General features: G+C 39.6%; 1 protein-coding gene across 7 annotated transcripts in view; it reads right to left on the bottom strand.

The window, feature by feature from the left end:
* Positions 1-1,122: 1,122 nt before the first annotated feature.
* Positions 1,123-18,759, bottom strand: part of LOC103136135 (regulator of G-protein signaling 6-like) — a 43,813-nt gene continuing 26,176 nt past the window's right edge. Inside the window, exons 3-18 of one of the 7 annotated variants that reach the window (XM_016670091.1) lie at positions 16,642-16,741; positions 15,903-15,953; positions 15,718-15,824; positions 13,438-13,489; positions 12,905-12,969; positions 11,044-11,120; positions 10,466-10,547; positions 10,201-10,275; positions 9,495-9,596; positions 9,191-9,363; positions 8,876-9,001; positions 8,595-8,781; positions 7,641-7,730; positions 5,738-5,794; positions 4,629-4,651; positions 1,123-4,512 (exon numbers count right to left, since the gene is read on the bottom strand). In XM_016670091.1, the coding sequence (XP_016525577.1) occupies positions 4,500-4,512; positions 4,629-4,651; positions 5,738-5,794; positions 7,641-7,730; positions 8,595-8,781; positions 8,876-9,001; positions 9,191-9,363; positions 9,495-9,596; positions 10,201-10,275; positions 10,466-10,547; positions 11,044-11,120; positions 12,905-12,969; positions 13,438-13,489; positions 15,718-15,824; positions 15,903-15,953; positions 16,642-16,741 (1,380 nt within the window). In that variant the 3' untranslated portion in view covers positions 1,123-4,499. Of the gene's footprint in view, positions 4,513-4,628; positions 4,652-5,372; positions 5,798-7,640; positions 7,731-8,594; positions 8,782-8,875; positions 9,002-9,190; positions 9,364-9,494; positions 9,597-10,200; positions 10,276-10,465; positions 10,548-11,043; positions 11,121-12,904; positions 12,970-13,437; positions 13,490-15,717; positions 15,825-15,902; positions 15,954-16,641; positions 16,742-18,759 lie in introns of those variants that run through there. The other 6 variants (XM_016670090.1, XM_016670089.1, XM_007549246.2 and 3 more) reach the window with 6 other exon arrangements.

The raw sequence follows: 18,759 nt of genomic DNA, 5'->3' as shown, positions 1-18,759 counted from the left end.
GTCCTACTTTAGGATTAAACAAATCATACAAAATTAGATGTTTTATCAATTGTGCACACGGCATCAAAACTCAGTAAAATGTTTTACAACTTGAATATCAGCTTTAAGAAATTAATCAGAAAGGCGCATTGCATGGTTATAAAGATGGTTCTTTTTAATTTTGGAATTTAATTTTTTTTAAGGATACATTACCTTCATTGGCAAAAAGTGTTACATTGAAATAGATCAATATTTTATTGCACTAGTATATTTAAAATGATAAAATAATACAACCTTAATTTGAGTTAGTTCATTCATGGCAAGAAAGAAAATCCCATAGCAAGTAATTGTTTTTAATAAATCCATCAAGGCCACCCTTAATGACAAACCTTACAGTTCTTATAAAACATAAATATGTAAATGAAGCATTTTTTTTCCCTGTATAGTTGTTACTTTTTCAACTTTTACTTATAATCCATGTCTTCCTGTTTCCCCGTGGTGTAAATATTACATCACACAGAGATATTTATTTCTCTTGGCAACTCAAGAACGTACATTCAAGTTAATGTATGTTGTGTGGTGTGTTGATTTCTATAAATTAGAAAATGGCTGCAAGAAAAAGGCTAATTAGCTGACCCCTCGAACATCTGAGCAAAATAAAATAAAACAATTGATGTAATGATGGTTCATTATATAAATCATGTCTCACCATTTGCAGACTTTGGCAGAACAAATCACTGGATTCAGCCAAGGGTAGTTTATGTAGAAGCAGCGACTCTTGTCTTATTGTCTTCAAAAGGATCTTTGAATTTAATTTTATATAAATTTTATATATATATTTTTTTTTCTCTCATTCTTGAGGATAATCAAAAACAGTAAATATGTAAAAGAAATGTAAAAATAAAAAAATGAGTTCGCATAAGTTACTGCAAAAGAGGAATCGTGCTACGCATTTGCAGGGTTGCTACGACCAGCAGAACAAACACTGTAAAACTGAAACAGGAGATTCAAACACACTACAGAAATATTGATTTTGGTTCTCTTGTTGTTTGATGTATATTTTTTTGCTTTTTGTGTAATTGCGAGACTCTTCCAGCTTATTTTTCTTCCATGAGTCAGAACAGCAAACAGCAGCAGAGAGCAGACAGGTCCAGAGATTTTTATTATTTGGTACCCGTGAACAGATAACAAGTGCTTTGAGTGTTTTAGAGTGCCAGTAGTTATCTTGCTGATCGAGAAACTAAAAGCACAAAATGCCCTGAATATGTAACATGCATAGTAATGTGCTCGCATCATACTAAAGTGTGCTTTCGAATAATGAAATGTAACCAGTTTTTTTTTTTAATTTACAACGCACTTGGCACGCAGTGTCACCATGTTTGTGCTGAGGATAACATTTGGTACATAGACTCGACTTAAGCATCTCTCTACCTTACATTTAGGAGGTTACTGGGTTAGGTTAATAAGAATAATTAGCGTCATGACATGTACAGTGCATTGCAATGACTACTAAAAAATAACCGATGAGACTTAGTCAACGGCGCGTTCTAATTTTTCACTGTTGCAGTCAGTGGCCTCCGGGGGGAGATGTGTCCCAGCACTTCTTGTGTGTAGAAGAAGGCAGCAGCCACAATGGAGCAAAGGGGCCTCATTGCTTCCTCTTCAATCCATTTCAGATGTCAGATGTCCATTCATTAGTGAGTCCTGCTCCAGCTCTGTCCCCTGCACCTCATCGTGCTCCAACATGCACCATTTTCCACATGACAAACACTCGACAGTTATCAGACAGAGAGAAATAAAAATGGGTAATTGTTTCAGAGAATGACACTTGAGATATCCGTGCAACAAAGCAGAAGATGTCCTTCACAGGGCAGCAAGTCATCAAAGAATATAATTAGAATATAACCAGAATAGATTCATTACACACAGATCTTTGCTTCTGTTAAGATTACGAGTTAGCATAAAACCAAGTTCAAAAGAGAATAAAACAAAACAAAGAAACCCCTGAAATGTTATTTTATTGCCCACTCAGCCATAGAGAAGAGTGCTGACATGATTATTGTCCATTCGACAGTTATTGGTAGCTTGCAAAATGAGGAAAGTGTGGTGTTAAAGAACATTGATAGAAAGTTGAGTGGAAGGAAAATCTTTGATTGACAACAGTGATAACCAAAACAATGAAGCAATGCAGATTCAAGGATTTGGAGAAGATTCTCAAGACATGGACAACAGCTGAAATTTGTACTTTGAGAGCCATCACACACAGATGAACCCAGGACATAATCTGCAACTTTCAAGCCAGTCCTCAACCACAGACAGTTTCAGAAATGTCTTATCTGGGCTCAGGACAAAACTCTGGGCTCAGGAAGCCAAAGTCCTCCTTCAAGGTTAAAGTAAATTTAGAGTGAAGCCACACAATCCAAGGTACGAAGTTCACAATAGTGAAGTTTCCACAGAGTGAGAACTTGGGGAGCCATTTCATATCCTGGTGTCAGCCCACTTCAATTAGTGAATGTATCCGCGAGGAGATTTTTAATGCTTCCATTTTCTGACTAGTTTTCAGGAGATGTTGTTTTATGTCCCAGTGAATATGACTATCTTAAATTTAATACAGAATAATCTTCCTCATTTATCAATAAGAAGAGGAAAGACACTAAAGCCAACAATACAGACAAGCTAAAAGCTGCTATCAAAGCAACCTGGGCTACCTGACTCCGGCGGCTGATTATCTCCATGCCATCCTTCATTGACGCAGTAATTTATGCTAAAATACCCCAGACTAAATAATGTAAGCACATACTACGTTATAAGTCCATTTTGAAAAATTTGTTCTAAACATACTGTTCAAATATTTAATTTGAGAGAAAATGAAATTTGGGAGTTCACTGGCAATCCACAATAATTCATCAAATTAACGGAAATAAATACTTAAAATGTATACCTCTGTGTGTAATGAATCTACAAACAAGTTTCCAGTCAGTCTGTCACTCGGTACCACACATGTAATATGAGATATCACACCCTTGGCGGTGACTGCAAGTTGTCCTGTGCTCTTTGGAGCTTCCTGTTTCAGGAATTAGCATCTAGCTAAAGCACTCACAGCACTATGGGAAGATTTGCCATTCAGACAGCCTTGACTAACACCGATGAGACAAACAGGCTTACAAAGAGCATCGGCTGCAGTTAGCCTGTTTCAGAAATGTTCGAACCAGAGAATCACTGTGACAATGGCAGCATTATGGTTCTTTGGTCACATGTTATTTGCCTAAAAGCATAATTAGGACATGCAAGGGCGTGACGTCCCATGCTTCATGTGTTCTGCCTCATTCCCCTCCTCCAGGTCACTGTAGTTAGGTTGGACTGAATTACTTGAATATATTTACTTTTTTATTATGTTCAAACTTATTTAAATGCACCTGTATCATCTTTTAACATGATGTATTCACAGCACAATGGAGTCCTGGGACACTGTTGACGGTCCTGTGGTTTATTATGCACCACTAGATGGAAGCTCCCATGGCACTGAAGACTTTCAGCAATGCTCTAAAACACTGACCCCGGCAGCAGACGGATCTTATTTTCTAATTATTTTGCGACAGCACACAGACCATGTCAACACTAAAAGCTCAAATCACAATGTTTCACTTAACCGTACTAGTGAGTCACGCTTTTAGGCCTTCATGGTATTCGCACAGACTTTTGGAGTTGGTTAAGTTTACGAGCAGTCAGCCAAACCCACCTTCTAGGCACAGGTCTCATTACAAAGCGGCGCTGCTAAAACGTGACTCTCAACAAGGACATCAGGATTAAACATGCATCAGTGCCGTATGGTTGCTACATTAAGCCCTTATCTCAGATTTTGGAATGTAATGAAGATTGAAGAATCTGCTTTTTATATGAATTGGGGGTCTGAACTTTTACTAATCACCAGACTTTTCTTACTTACTTCAATAAAGACATTATGATGGATGATTTACAGATATCAAAAGAAGCTGGGTGGACTTTTCTTCATTGTTTCAGATTTGTTTGTTTTTATTGCTGACTGCCTTGTGAGAACAGATGCACACCTCCTTTTAACATTTATGGCCCCAAAGTATTGTGGAAAACAAAAATGAAAGAATATGAAAACAATAAAATGAATAAGCCAAGTCAAGCCGGACAACCGTTTGCCGTTCTGGATGACGAAGACAGGGCAGTATTAGTTTGAATGTGCTTATTCTTTTACACCGCATGCCGTGTGATTCGTTAGCTGAGGATCGTCTTGTAGGCATCGTCTCTTCCGCAGTGGTTCTGTTTGGGTGGTTCGGCCCAGTAGACCCAGCACTGCAGCAGCAGAACAGCAGCAGACCTCGAAGCAGTGTCCGAGAGCCTCCGCAGCAGCCCTGTGCACCCCGGCTCCGCTGTCTGCGCCCCTGCCCCGGCCCCTGTGTGACTGTCAGCCCATCTGCAGGGTCTGGTCGTGGCTCTCCAGGACAGGCTGTGTCAGGATGACTGCATAAGGCCTGTCAGACGCTTTCCCGTCAAAGACTTCCCCTGGAAAGTTAAATAAAACAGTAATAATAACAAAGAAATCATTAGGAGTCTGATATGCTGATAGGAGAAGTAATCTACAAACTACAAAGCCTCTAATCTCTTAAAACATTTCCCACCTCAAATTTTCTATTGTGTTCTTCTGTTTCCAGATGTGCATCAAGGATAAAAATATATTATATATTAAGTTGCAGTCACCTATCAGATAGAGGCCAGGATGATATAACTTGAATGTGAATCAGTACACAGATTAAGGTGCTTAAAAGGTACTTTTGAGGTATATTTTAAATTGAATGAGTGGGTATCAATGTTTGAAGTTAAATACTTGCTGCTAGTTACAAATGGGATGGGTATTACAGCATCTGTCAGGTTTTGTGTTTGGAACAAAAAAGGTTTATCTTATTTATCAATGTCATATACAAATGTCCACCACGATATATATATATATGTATATATAAACAATAATGTTTTGCTCACAATATTTCTACTTTCTGCTTGAAGTATGAAGGTTTTTATGTTTCAGTGTTTTTAAAATGGAGTTGAGGCAAAGTTCAAGCACAAAACAGTTCAAAAAATAGTAAAAAAAAAATCTATTTCTAGTATGGCTAATTTAATTATAAAGCTGAATAAAATGTTTAAAATTAATTGAATGCTTGTTACATCATGCTTAATGTATATAGGTTAAATATAAAACATAAATAATGAATTGGCAAATTAATTTCTTTTAAAATATATACATGTCTTATGTTCTGTGTGTAGTTGACTGTGACCTTATTTTTCAAAAAATGTAATTCATTTTACAACCACAGTTTTTCTTAAATAAAAAAATAAAACTGCTTCATTATCAACACTTATTTTAAATGACAGAAAATTAATTACATTTTGTTAACATAAGTAAAAAAAAAAAAACTACCTTGACTTAATCATTGTTTAAAGTCTCTTAAAATATATCAAAACTCATGAAATCACATTTACCAAAAGAAATGAATACAATCAAAAAATTTAAGGAGGAAACTTCTGATTGATCTAATATGGGAGGACCCAGAGATTTACTTTGGTGCAATCACTCACGTCACTGTAATAATCTCTTGTTCACACAAACACATGCTTACACACGTTTAGAAAGCCACAACAGAGTGTAATATGGTTGTAATTGCAAAAGCCACTGATAGTGAGCCAGCCAGTGTGGTTTCTGTGATATGAACAGCCGCAGCTCCAAATGACTTACCACGCTGCGGGTGAACTTCTCCAAGGAGGTGCGACGACCTTGTTCAGTGTCTGCTGGCTGCTGTTTTGGGAGGGGGGGAAGCAGGGTGAGTGTTTGGGTCAGGAATGGGTGTTGACGGGAGAAGGGTTGGCAGTGGTGTCAATAGCGCAGGGAATAAAATAAAAAAAAAAGAGGAGGCCAGGCATTGCAGAAAGCGAGGGCCCAGTGCAGGCAGAGCGAGATGGGGTTACATTTGGGGAAAAGGGTGTAGGATCAGTGAAAGGCCAGCAGAGGGAGCAGTGTCCAAATGAGAGAGGGCAGAAAGGCTAGCATGAACAGAGGAAGCTGTGATCTGATGAAAAGCTCCATATTACACAATTAAACAGCTAAGAAGGTTTTCTTTTGAGAGCCTAAGCTCTACAGGAAGCACAGATTACAGCAATAGACAAATCAAAACAGGTTGTTTTTGACATCAATCAATACATCGCTCTATAAAAGATGTCTTGTTTGAGTTTGTTTCTTCCGTTGGTTCTTAGAATGCTTGAGCAGATTCTCTGCTCTTACATTTTAATCACACTCCAGTCTCACCGATGTAAAAGCTGAATTAATGTTCTGGTAAAGCATCACTGCCCTAATAAATAGGCAGAAAGAGGCTCATAAGCACGGCTTTATTTACAACATTTGCAACTATTAACATGGTTTACCTTTATTCCTGAAAGAAAGGATGTTTATGTGCATGTTTATATGGGGTGTTTATAGCCAAAACCAAATCAAAACGTCTTCGTAGTAAGGGGATTTTTTTTTCTTTATGGTGCCAAAAACCTAAAAACAGTTTAGGTCGCACAAATAAAACATCACAAATGAAACATCACAGGGTTTTTTGCTGTTTATCAAGTTGATAAGTCATTTTTAAATACACTTTTCTGACATGACGAGTCTTCATGAGACAGCAACCTGGATTACCATATAAGGAATGACGGCAAGTCGAGTTATGATGATGAAACCAAACTGATTTAAAGGGCTGATTTATTACTTTCTTCTTGGGTTGACGATGATTTGTTATGCCTTGATGTTTGAATTAGTTTTTTCATGTTTCTTCACTTTGGTCCTGGAAATATACATCTATTTTTGATGTACACTGCTGAGAATGTTACGGAGTGAAAATAATGAAACAGAAGATTTGTTTTTTGAAGAAAAAAGACTGAATCTCCTACATAAAAACCTGGCGGTCTGTGAAATAGCTTATAATATGGCAACAAGCTGTTTTGATCTGATTTGCACCTCTGGTTTCTAAAAGGAAATATTAAAATACCATTCAATGAACTGCGTCATAAAGAGGAAAAAGTTTCTTACTACAATTAATACAAATCTTGTTCTTGCATGTGTGTAAGAACCAGGTTTTGCATGTGAAACCATCAATATCCCACAAAATGTAACTCTTCCTTTGCAGAAAGGGGGAGGTACATTTACCTATGCCAGTATTAAAAGTGCAGATACTACAAGTATTTTTTTTCTATTTGTCACTGGATTGTTCTCCTTTACTAATTAAAATACATATTTTTTTGCATTCTTGACTCTCTTTTTTTTCTTTTACAATCGTGTGAAACATGTTATATTTATCTTAGACTAACACAAGTCAAATTTGTAATTTGAACTTGGACTAATTCCAGGATTTTAGCACATAAGTATGAATTTGAACAAATACTAAGCAGCTAGATAACATTTTTTGCCACCAAAATATTTCAGAATTCTCATAAGACATAAAATCCTTTAGGCTCAAAGCAGAACTTTAAGGATAAAACCCAACACTCTCTTTTTCAAGCCTAGCGTTATTATTAAATTATAAACAAATAATCAAACTAGTTTGAGAAATGCAGGCAAAATGTGGAGCAGAGGCCAGAATCAGGGCTACAGAAGAACTCACCTTTTTTCTGGCTGACAGGAGGTCTTGGTAGATGTTGGATCGCAAAAAGCGTGCATAGCTGTCACTTTTCATGAGCTTGAATATGTGCTCCTGCAGCAGGAAAAGGAAAAAAAAGATGAATTTGTGTAGCATGAAACCAGCAAGAAAAACACTGATGTATAATTAGGGAGACGTTGATGCAGACACCCTGAGTCAATGTTTCTGCTTTGACTAGATAAAAAGTGTTCATCACTTTTTAAGTTTTGCCACAGATTATTTTAAGTTAGATTTAAGTCTGAACTTACCAACTTGTTTGGGTGTATAGGGACGGTGTGTTGAGGCAGAATAAGTTGCACTAGATTTTATTAAGGATTAAGTAAAGTGTGTTGCATACAAATTCATCCCATCCCATTACCTTTCACTTCACAGTTATTTCCTGCTTTCTGTTGATACACTACATAAAATCCCAACAAGATACAATGCAGTCTCAGATTGTAACGTGAGAAACAGGAAAGCACTTTTGCGATGTTTTGTTTATTGATCCAGTCCGTGTGTGTGTGTGTGCGTGTGTGTGTGTGTGTGTGCGTGTGCGTGTGTGTGTGTATGAATGAGAGCTGTTGCTGCCAACAGCAGAGCAGAACTGAGTGATGTGCTGCCAGTCAGAGACACTGCACACGACACATCACCAGTGCATTTTAAGACCAATGTAATCCACTGTGAGCTGAGTGAAGGACCTATTCATGGTATTACTCGCCTCATTAGGCCCTGCCACAAACACACTCCGTCATTTTTTTTTTCTCTTTCCATTTACCCAGCATTTCCCCTCCCCTCTTAGTCACTTCTACAGTGAAAGGCTTTTTCCTTTGAGTAGATATTTCTCTGGTGTTTGTTTTTTTGTGTGTGTGTGTGTGTGTGTGTGTACATTCATGAAAACATGAAGTCACATGCAGCCGTGAAGAGAGCCACACAGTCAACCTGAGCGTCTTCATAGCTGTATCGCCCGGGGTCTTTGAGGTTCTGGCTGGTCCGCTCGTAGCTGTGAGAGTCCAGGTTGATGGAGCTCGGCGCTCCCTCGGCCAGAAACTCCTGCCAGATCTCCTGGGCCCTGGTGGAAACCTCCTGGAGCGGCCGTCGCTTCAGATCCTGCACCGCTAACCAGAACCTACCACAGCGCGTTTCACAAGATTTTAATGCGAATCGAATATTTTTAAAGCTTTTCTGGAAAATCTTCGTGAAGCGCCGAGGAGAAGTCTCACCGCAGGTTCTCTGAGCTGAACTCTGACTCCAGGAACTTCAGGAACTGGTCCCGTCCCGCCGGGTCCTTCAGCGCCTCCTCCAGGGAGAAGCCCCACTTCTTCACCCGCTGCTGACTGGGATCACGGCTGCTCAATGGGAAACAAATTAGAGGAGGAGATAGTTAAAATAAAAAATCTGAGACTGGGATGTCGGTACACATTCGGAAATGCTGGAATTAACACGTAGCAGCAGTTCCCTCACTTCAAATAACCCCAGTTATTCTGGACTAATGGCCAAAATCCACCAATCCCCTGGTTCTCAGCAGCAAGCCTCACCTTGCCTCCATGTCCCAGAAGGTGGCGTCGTCACTAATCCATGGGTTTGAGGGCTCCACGCCCGAAACAAAGGGGTCATATTCCATGAACTGCTCTGTGTAGGTCATCAGGCTGTCGGCCACTTTGGAAACCTTCATACAGTGTCTGTCAAGCTGGATGTTCAAAAAGGTTATCTGAGGGCGGAAGGAGAGAGAGAAAAAAGGGGCTTAATAAGGGAGCGGCTCATCAGTCTCTGATTGACTTTATGGTGGATGAGGAAGGCAGATTGGTGGTAATGAAGTGTTGAGCATAATGTCACACTTACCTCCTTCTGAACATCCTCTTTGGTGGGCTTCCTGCTCGGCTGGGAACTGATGTGGATTGGACTTGGTTGGCTCTGGCCGTCGTCTGGCACTCCGTAGACCGACTGGAAAAAGTGAGAGAAAATGATAGACTGATATGGTGTTGTATTAATACCACTGGTAGTGTCAACTTTATATTTTGTTTTTTTTGCTTCCCCCCCTTTCTATGTTTCTGAACCAAATATCTTCTTGATTTCAAAGTATAATTTTTTTCTAACTGTTTGATATTGAATCAGAATCTCTGTAGTCCCGTTGTCTGAAGTTATACGTGCAGAACTGGCCTCTTCCTCACTGCGTGGCCTTTCAGTCCATGTTGATCCAGGATTTATTTCACCATAGATAAAGACAGTCTTTTACCATCTTCACTGGCTTTTTCTCAAGGAAGGAATGTTTGAGAATTTGCATTAAAATACTTCCACATCTGTGTTTCAACATCACCTAACAAAGACAGGGTATCATCATTCATGCTTTCCCAAGAAAGTGTAAAAACAAAGTTACAAAACGTCTCAAATTTAAAGATGTAATTTAGATATGTAAATAATTAAGACATCACTGTATAAACTATACGTGATCTGTTATTTCAGCATTTACTTTAGAGAAAATGATTCTATAATTAAGTCTGGGACAGTAAAGCTGGACGTCCACTCCTATGTTGTCTCAGTCTGTCACCTTTTTCACCCTGTGTGGGTTCTTCTCTCTCCGACACTTGCGGATGTCCATCTCCGTGGTGTTGACGCAGCCTGGCTGTGGGAGACAGCAGGAAACATGACGGTTCGGGTCACTGTTCCATGAGCATGTGTTGTTTACAAAGACACTGGCGCTACGTCTGATTCTGATCTCTCTCCTTTTCATTTTTGACGTACTTTCTGCTTTGCTTCCTTTGTGTGCTCAGCGTCTCTGACATTTGTGTTGTTTTCCTTTCTCTATAACTCACCACTGGTCGATGAACATCCCAGAACGCCCTCTCCTGGCTGTCGAGGATCTTCCTCTCTGCCTTGTCCTTCTTTCTGTCGATCCTGCATGCAGGTGAGACAGCCCACACATAGACCATATAGGACTGAAACACGAGATCAGACTGCATAAATCCAGACGTTTCCTCTCTCCTCACTGACAGCTGCAGTCTAAATAGCAAAAACCTCAGGAGTATAGGTCTTGATCTATCTGCTCTGGAGAGACCTTCCCCTTACATCACAGACATTTACTGATAGGCCCCTGCTTCATATCGTCCTCCCGCGATACATGGCTTCCTGTATTGACTTCACTTCTGTCAAACAGCAGCCAGTGATTGACGTTGTGCATTTTTCCATTGTGTTTTCACTGACAACAGAGGAAAGAGTGTCCTAACTATCTGTCTGGGATTATTTTGCGCTTACACTTGCCAGCCACCAGAGAGCAGCCTCACAAAACAATCCAGACCATGTGACTGAATCCAGGAGAAATTGCTGTTATGTTTTTTGGAGAATAACACAAAGTGCTGTGTTGAAACGAAGCATGATTGACGTATGCACTCACTTGACTTGAGCCTCAGCTTGCATGAAGATGAATTCCCACTTTCTGGCGAAAGCCCTCTGCAGCCGAGCGAGGTTCTCCTGCAAGACGCAATTTGAATAATGCGTTTGGGGAGAATTTAAGATTTTTTTTTTTTTTTTACTGCAAAACCTTAAAATATTTAAATATTCTCTTGTGCAGTGCTTTGGAGAAGTATTAATTATTAATACCCCTTAAACCTTTCTACATTTTATCACATTACAACTACAAACATTAGTGTATTGTATTAAGATTTGGTGTCAGTGACCACTGAAAAGTCATGCATACATTTTCAATCAGCAGCTGTTAGTCAATTATTGATGTGGGTGTAAAACCATCTATTAATGCAAGAACTTTGTTGTATGTCTCTGCCAGATTTTCACATCTGAAGACTAAAATTATTCTTCATTCTTCTTTAGAACGTTGCTGGAGTTCAGTCCAGCAACATACGTTGACAATCGTATGAATTCTGTCTGACATTTTAGCATGTGAATATAGTTTGATCAACACCACAACATAAACCCTCTGCTGCAGCATTAAGTCTGCTGCAGCCTTTAACTGGTTTGGTTTTCTTTGAGGAGTATTCTTCTCCTTCCATCAGTGCTGGCCAGTTTCCCCACCCCTACAAAAGAAAACCATCCATATAGTATGAGACTGTAAAAACCAGTGTGACATTACGTGGTGTGTTCTTGGTGATGTTAAGGTTTTGTCTCCCTCACAGAAAACAAAAAGCTCAGGTTTGCTTTTGTCTGACCAGAGCACTCTCCACTGTTCTGCTGTGTTGTGGCAAACTGCAAGCAGGACTTCTTTGGCTCTCTTTCAACATTAGCCTTCTTCTGCAGCCTTCACAGGACAGCTGCATTGACAATGACATTAAAATACACTCAGGTGGATTTTAACAATCAAGAGACTAATGAAGGAAATAGATTGGTTCATTTAGGGGTATCAGAGTAAAGGCGAGTGAACACAAATCCACACCATTTGTTTCATACATTAGATGCAAAGCTTATTGAAAACAATTCTGATTCTCCTTTACAAATGTGCACTACTTGGTGTTTATTCTTCAAATGCGATCACTATAAAATGCGTTAAAGCTTGTAACAAGAAAAGATCTGCAAAAGGTTCAGGGGGCATTGATATTTGTTCACCTCTTCATAAGCAGCTCCACTGCACATGCAAGCAGATGTTGTTCCTTAGATGTGTTCTTTGGACAAGTTTCATTGCTGCATAGTGATGTGCAGAAACTGAAGCCGTTCAACTTCTGGACATCACCACTGGAAGCTTGAATGTAAGTTCAGATTCAATTTTACATCCTGAAGAAACACAAAAGATAGCTTTTAAATGTCAACAAACGTAATCACGTGTGCCCCTGTTAATGCGCAAAAAAAAAAAAAAAAAAGCATCTGTCCAAGCTAAAGTAAGTGACCTCATTACAAAAAGGAAAACTCCGACCAGCAGGCATGTTAACAGTGAGAGCAACAATGCCTGGAGGCATAAAGTGACCTGAATAGAACAGGAAGGAAGTGTACTGGACAATAGTTGCAGAGTCATTTGGAAAATTAAAGTGCAAGTACATAGCTTACTCTGTGTAACAGCAAGAGATCAGCACTACGGTAACGTGCCTCCTGGGGGTCATATTGATCTGCTGATGCCAAATAGTCCTGCAGGTATTTTGGGGATCCGTTTCGTGGCCAGGAAATTACTGCCATCAAATGGATCTCCTGGAGCGCAACCATTCATAATGGCTTGATGCCACTTCCAAACCCCAGAAGACATGAGTAAAGATCTATCCTGTTTTCAATAAGCTTGCTGGTGGGTTTATAAGCTAAAATAACATTGTACTTACTGCTTCGTAGTCTGCAAGCTCGAGTCTGGCTTTGTTCTGCATGGTGCGCTTGCACAGGTAAATGGCTGGGGGCGGGGGCAAAGGGGAGAGAGAGAAGGAATAATCACATTTTTTAAAAGGTCAAATGATTTTACAAGAAAGGTCAGTTGTTTCAAATCTATTTTTCTGAACCAATATCTCAGATGTTTATAGCAACACCAATGCTTATCTAATTTGAGCTGGAAGGCTATTACTTGTCTTATAAAATAAAATAAAAACAAGAGGGCTATCCATTGAGACAGAGATTTGGTCAAAGCAGTCAATGCATCTTGATTTGTTAGGCTAATCCTATCCCGTTGGGTTCTCTCTGGTGGATGTTCCTCAGGGCCAGATACATTACAGGGAAGAGCCCCGTGGATCAATACTCAGTGAGTGTCAACAGCAGCTCTACAGTGTGAGCTGTGTTTAAGCTCTGGAGAAAGAAACAGCTGAAGGCATCAGGGAAATCTTAGCAGGTTCTGAGAAGGAGGTGGAAATCGACAGCTTTTACTCACCATAGTCTGTGTTCTCGGGTTCCCAGCAGTTTGAAGGCCAGAAGTATGGAGACTGAGAATACACAGAATTTTATTTTATTTTTTTTTAAATGGCTCGTTTTCTATTTTACAACCTAAAGAAAGTCTTTCTGTCCATTCCTTTCACCACTTTCAGAACAGTTCTAGTCAGAACTGTGAACACACTCATCTACGAATGACAGACTAATTTAGACTTTCAATGATACATTTGAAATCCCACTTTACCAATATGCAACCTCCAGCAGTGTTTTAGACAAGAATTGGGTACACAAGTTTAAATTTTAATTCTGCCGTGATTCTTGGAAACCTGGATTTAAGCTTTGATTATGCGGTTTTGTTACTGTTGGCGTTTCATATTGGATCAATTTTTGAGATGCTTGTACTCTTGTTTTTCATTTTTTCATATTTTTAGATTTTAGATTTAGATAGACTATTTGCAGTTCAGTATTCACACATTCATCGATTTACAGTAACTACAAATTGCCTGAGGAAAATTGGCCTAGTAGCAGTATTTAGTCTACAATATTGGGGGGGAAATGTAGCTTGGAAAGCTGAAATATCAATGCTACTGGACATGCTACTGACTGCCGTCTGCAAAGCTATCAATCCGCAAATATTTTGAAGAAATCTCAAGTATTTGTGGATTATAGATATTGGGCTCCTCTGTATTATGATTATCTGTCTTTCTGGTTAAGTTACTGTGTGGTCTGTAAGCTCGTGGTTCTCAGGTTTTTCTCAATTTCTTGTGTCTTTTGGATTTTCATGGACTTTCTTATTCATTAAATTATTCTGTATTTTAGTATTCTCGCTAGATATTTGACCGTTCTTCCCATCAGAAATGGTAGAGTCAATTAAAAAGTACCATTTTCTTGGAAGGTGACACATTTCAAAAGTAGTAGTTGAGGTTCTGACCATTCTAGTGTCTCTGTGTTAGATAATTTCCCCCACGTCAGTGTAAAAATATTTGTGAACTTTGTTTGAAAGCTGCTTCTTTACCAAGAACTAAAGCAGTTTGAATATGTATCCAAATATCCAGTCATAATTATGCCATAATTTCATTGCTGTCTCCAATAAGCATGTGGTTTCTCTGAAACATGGAAAACAGATATTTACTCAAATATTGTTGTTTGTATGAATATATCTGAGCCTGTGTGTATCTGTGTGCATTTCAGAAGAAAATATACTACAGTTCAAAAATATCCACACATGTATTGTTTTGTTCAAATGTATTGATAAAGGTAAAAAAAACAAAACAGTTATGCACATCTCTTGTATGTAAATGTATGACCATCAATATACATTCCCTCACCTTTATTGTGATCAAAATGTAAACAAGTTATTTGTTCAAACACAATCTTTGAAATACCTTTAGCTACTATAGATAACCATGAAGCATTGGAGACTTTTTTCTCTCTATTCTAGCTGAAATTACAGATTCAGAATTCCTTCCTGAGTGCATTCATAATTGATGACTTCAATTTGTCATGCATTCTTAATAGTAGGACAGAATTAGAACCACATATTTCATTTGCACTATTTGTCATGACGGTAATTAGCATGAGGAGAAAGACCGATGCTGATAAATGCACCTGTGTGAGGCATAATAACTTGCTCTCGTTCAGAACTGTCAGCTCAGAATAAAACAGGCCAGCCTGTAACACAATGCACAAAAGTGTGACAAACATTGGAGGACAGCTGCCATTAAATCTGGGTGCTCTACCAGTTTAGTGTCTATTTTAAGGCTGTCACAGTCTCTTGCAGTGCTGCTATGCAGATTTTCCAGCATGTTACAGTGGATTCTTCTCAGGGTTTCTGGTTAGTGGGCCTGTTGCATCACCATCAGAGGGAATATTTTTAGCCCCAGCTGAATGAGCAAGCGTTGCCCTCCCTGCACAGATATAATAACGGCTTTTAATTTTGGCCAATACGAGCAAAGATAAATGCTCCTATTCCCTTCTTGGGGCTTCCCAGTCAAGGATTGCACTGGGTAAGATGGAGAAAAAAAAAAACACCTTCCTGACAAGCTCAACTGCTGGCCCACAGGCTCTGTCCTGCTGCCTCCTCTTGCTCTGATGCACCATGCAGCAGGGGTGCACTGTATAGTATCGACCTTGGTGGAATGAGTAATAGGCTTAGGAAGGATTGCTCTCATTAGCATCACGCAGTAAACACATCCCTCTGATAAGCAACTATCATCTTATTATTCTATACTCAAAGGCCTCGCAAAGCCCCAGGACGGCCCCGCGGCGGACGTCTCTGTACCTGAAAGCGGTAGTGGGTCCCGTCATCCTTTAAGGTCAGGACGTGGTCAGAGATGGGGAAGATGTAGCCGTGGGCCGCGATCAGACTGCCGAGGTGGATGGCTTCAGCTGGAGAGCGGGAAAGCACATGAAATTGTCTTCCATCTCTCTGCGTTTTCATTACTCAACATCTCTCAGCAGGCCTACCTGGATCCTCAATGGAGAGGTTTTTCATCAGCCACTGAACAATGTCTGCCCCTGTTTCCCAGAGAACAGCAACGGTCAGAAAGGGTGTCGCAATTACAAATACACAACAGTTCAGACAAAAGCTGCCTCTCTTCAAAGCTGTCAAAGTTGGGTAGGTGTCTAAATATAGCGCGTTGTTGGCAGGTTTGCGCTGCTTTCGCTGCTCCTGGACAGCAAAACATTCGGCCCCCCTGTTGGCGCTTTGCAGAAGCTGCTGGAAAGCCCTGGAGGAAACCATGTGAAGGACTGACTCAGACGCAGCCTCACAGAGAGACAGAGCAACCTCCACGTCCTATTCTTGTGACTCACTATTACACAGAAGCACAAACATAAAGGAATACCAGCACCTACACAAACAGGCATGCAGACAGAGGGGAGAAGGTGCTTTACCGAACTGGTGGCAACAACGGGATGAAACTGCCCTGCAAAGACATGCTTCTGTAGAAGTAGCATGGAAAATGAGCACAGAAGGTCATACATGTATAATTTATTGTGACTCATATGTTTTGCATAAAGAATGCAAGGATGGAAAACACACAACACCAAGGACAAAGTTATGAATGCATCAGGTGAGATAAGCCCTTAGTAAGGAAGAAGCAGCTTATAGGGTGCAACATTTCTAAATGTTAAAGCATGATTCACACACACGCACACACACGCACAGTGTATGCTCATTTATGGTTTTCACACAAATACGAACCTGATACCACACTCGGGATCTTTGAGAGGAAGCTTTTAACGGTCCGGATGGCAACTCCTCCTGCTTTCTCATCTTGTATCCGCGTAACGATGTCTTCCATCTGTGGAGCAGAAAGACACAGATGAGAGTATAAAATGCTGTATAAAACTGCATTTTATACAGCAGTGTATAAAATGTCGTTGCATTTTATACACTGCTGGTCGAAAGGTTTTCAACACAACAACTTACTCCGGTTTTTAAATGAAAAGTCAAGCAGTTCGAGTTCAGGGAATAGCTTGAAGTGGTACAAAAGTAATGGGTGAACAGCAAGGTGTTGAAATAAGGAAGCAAAACTGAAAAATAACTTATGTTTCATAATGTAAAAAAAAAAAAAAAAAGGTATTCTAGCAACTTGAAGCTCAGGCTGAAATCGCATTGATTGTCTGGCACAATTTTTTGTTCAACCTGACTTAGCTGGAAATCACATATATTGTGAAGTATTGTGTAAGTTGTTGCTGCATCTGCAGTGATGGCGCTGTACCAATTTGTTGTGGTGAGAGCTGAGATAAACTGAGAAGCTCTTGATTTGTCAGTCAACTTATGTTCCTACCCTTATCTACAACCAAAAGAAATAGATTGTGGATACAAGCAGCTGAAATGAGTTTGGACGGATGGACTTTAAGAGTTTTAAGTTGAAGCAAGTAATGTAAAATGCCGTGCTGCATTCTCCAGCTGACACGTCATATCCAATTCCACACTTGTGAAGAAAGAGGCTTGGAGCTGAACAGTTTAATTTAAACATTTCTCTTTCTGATAATAACATGAAGTGACACCCATAGGATCTTCCACTCTGTAAAGCGCAAAACCTCAAAGATTTGGGTCAAGGGTTCAGTGAAACTTAATCCTGGGTTTGTGTGGCCGTGGCCGCATATTTATGGCGATTTATTTAGCTACAACTAGGGGTTAGAAGTTTTCCACAGCCGAAAAAGCTGTCAGTATTAATCCCAGAGGCAAAGATAAACATCACACCTCCGACCGAGCCAGGGCCTCAAACACATCACACATTAGCTGCCTAAAATTAGGCGCATCCCTACACAGCTCGCCATGCGGCCACCACACAGCACAGATCTCACAGTAAGCAAGCAAACATTCAGTCTTTCAAGGGCAAACATGATGCATCCTTATAAGGATTCATAATTTATCATTATTACATTTAAATATGTTTAAATGTCAAATCTTAAATGATTTATGAGATGGCCTGGTAGAGCCTGACTAGACCCAATTAAAAATCCCATCAATATTTACACGTAGGTGTGTAACCACAGTCAGCTTAATGTGGTACTTTCCATTAAGGTAGTTGGATTGGCAAACAAATGCTTTAAGCCTCACTCAAATGTCTGTTCAGCGAGTGAACACAGTCAGATACACACATACACACACGTGGTTGCTGCAGTTTGTGTGAGTCAGTTAGCAAGCAACTCTTGGGATAAATGCTGTGAGAATTTTAAGACAGCCGTTTACAGATTTCTTTTTACGTTCCTTAATATCACACCACAAGGCGGATGCCAAGTCACAAAGTCTGGCTCACAGCGTCACGCTGAGCTCTGCAGTTACTGCCATTTCTGTGCACTTCTAGCCACTTGCACCACAGTTCATTCATCATTTAAGAAAGCATATCTGTAAGTGAATGCTTTTTACTTACACAGGGAGGCTGGCTTGATAATATAAAGTTAAGCGGCTTCCAGGAGCAGACCTATATATACATGCAGTATTTCCTGTGTTTGCCTCGTCAGCCCATCTAAATGCCACCTCCAATTTTGCCTGCACTGATACCTCAAAATACATTTTGTGGAAGTATCTTAATAAAATTTGGTATAGAGACATTTATGACCATGAGAACATAAAATAAAAACCATAACTACTTTTCTACTTGGTCCAATTTGCCTACAAGTCCAATTTAGCACACAATTTAGTAATTTCAGCCAAATAGCAGGTGTTAATTAATGGTTGCTATTTAGCAATATTTTGCAGATCTTTTGACCACTATTATGATCCAATGACACCCTAAAAATTAGCTTCAATATATAATTTTACTCAACACTTCTTATGCACTATCAAGGTTTTATAATATATATATAT

Source organism: Poecilia formosa, unplaced genomic scaffold (assembly GCF_000485575.1).
Source record: "Poecilia formosa unplaced genomic scaffold, Poecilia_formosa-5.1.2 Scaffold30, whole genome shotgun sequence".
Classification (NCBI taxonomy): Eukaryota; Metazoa; Chordata; class Actinopteri; order Cyprinodontiformes; family Poeciliidae; genus Poecilia; species Poecilia formosa.
The sequence above is the reverse complement of the archived record's forward strand: the minus strand, read 5'-3'. Positions and strand labels throughout refer to the sequence as shown.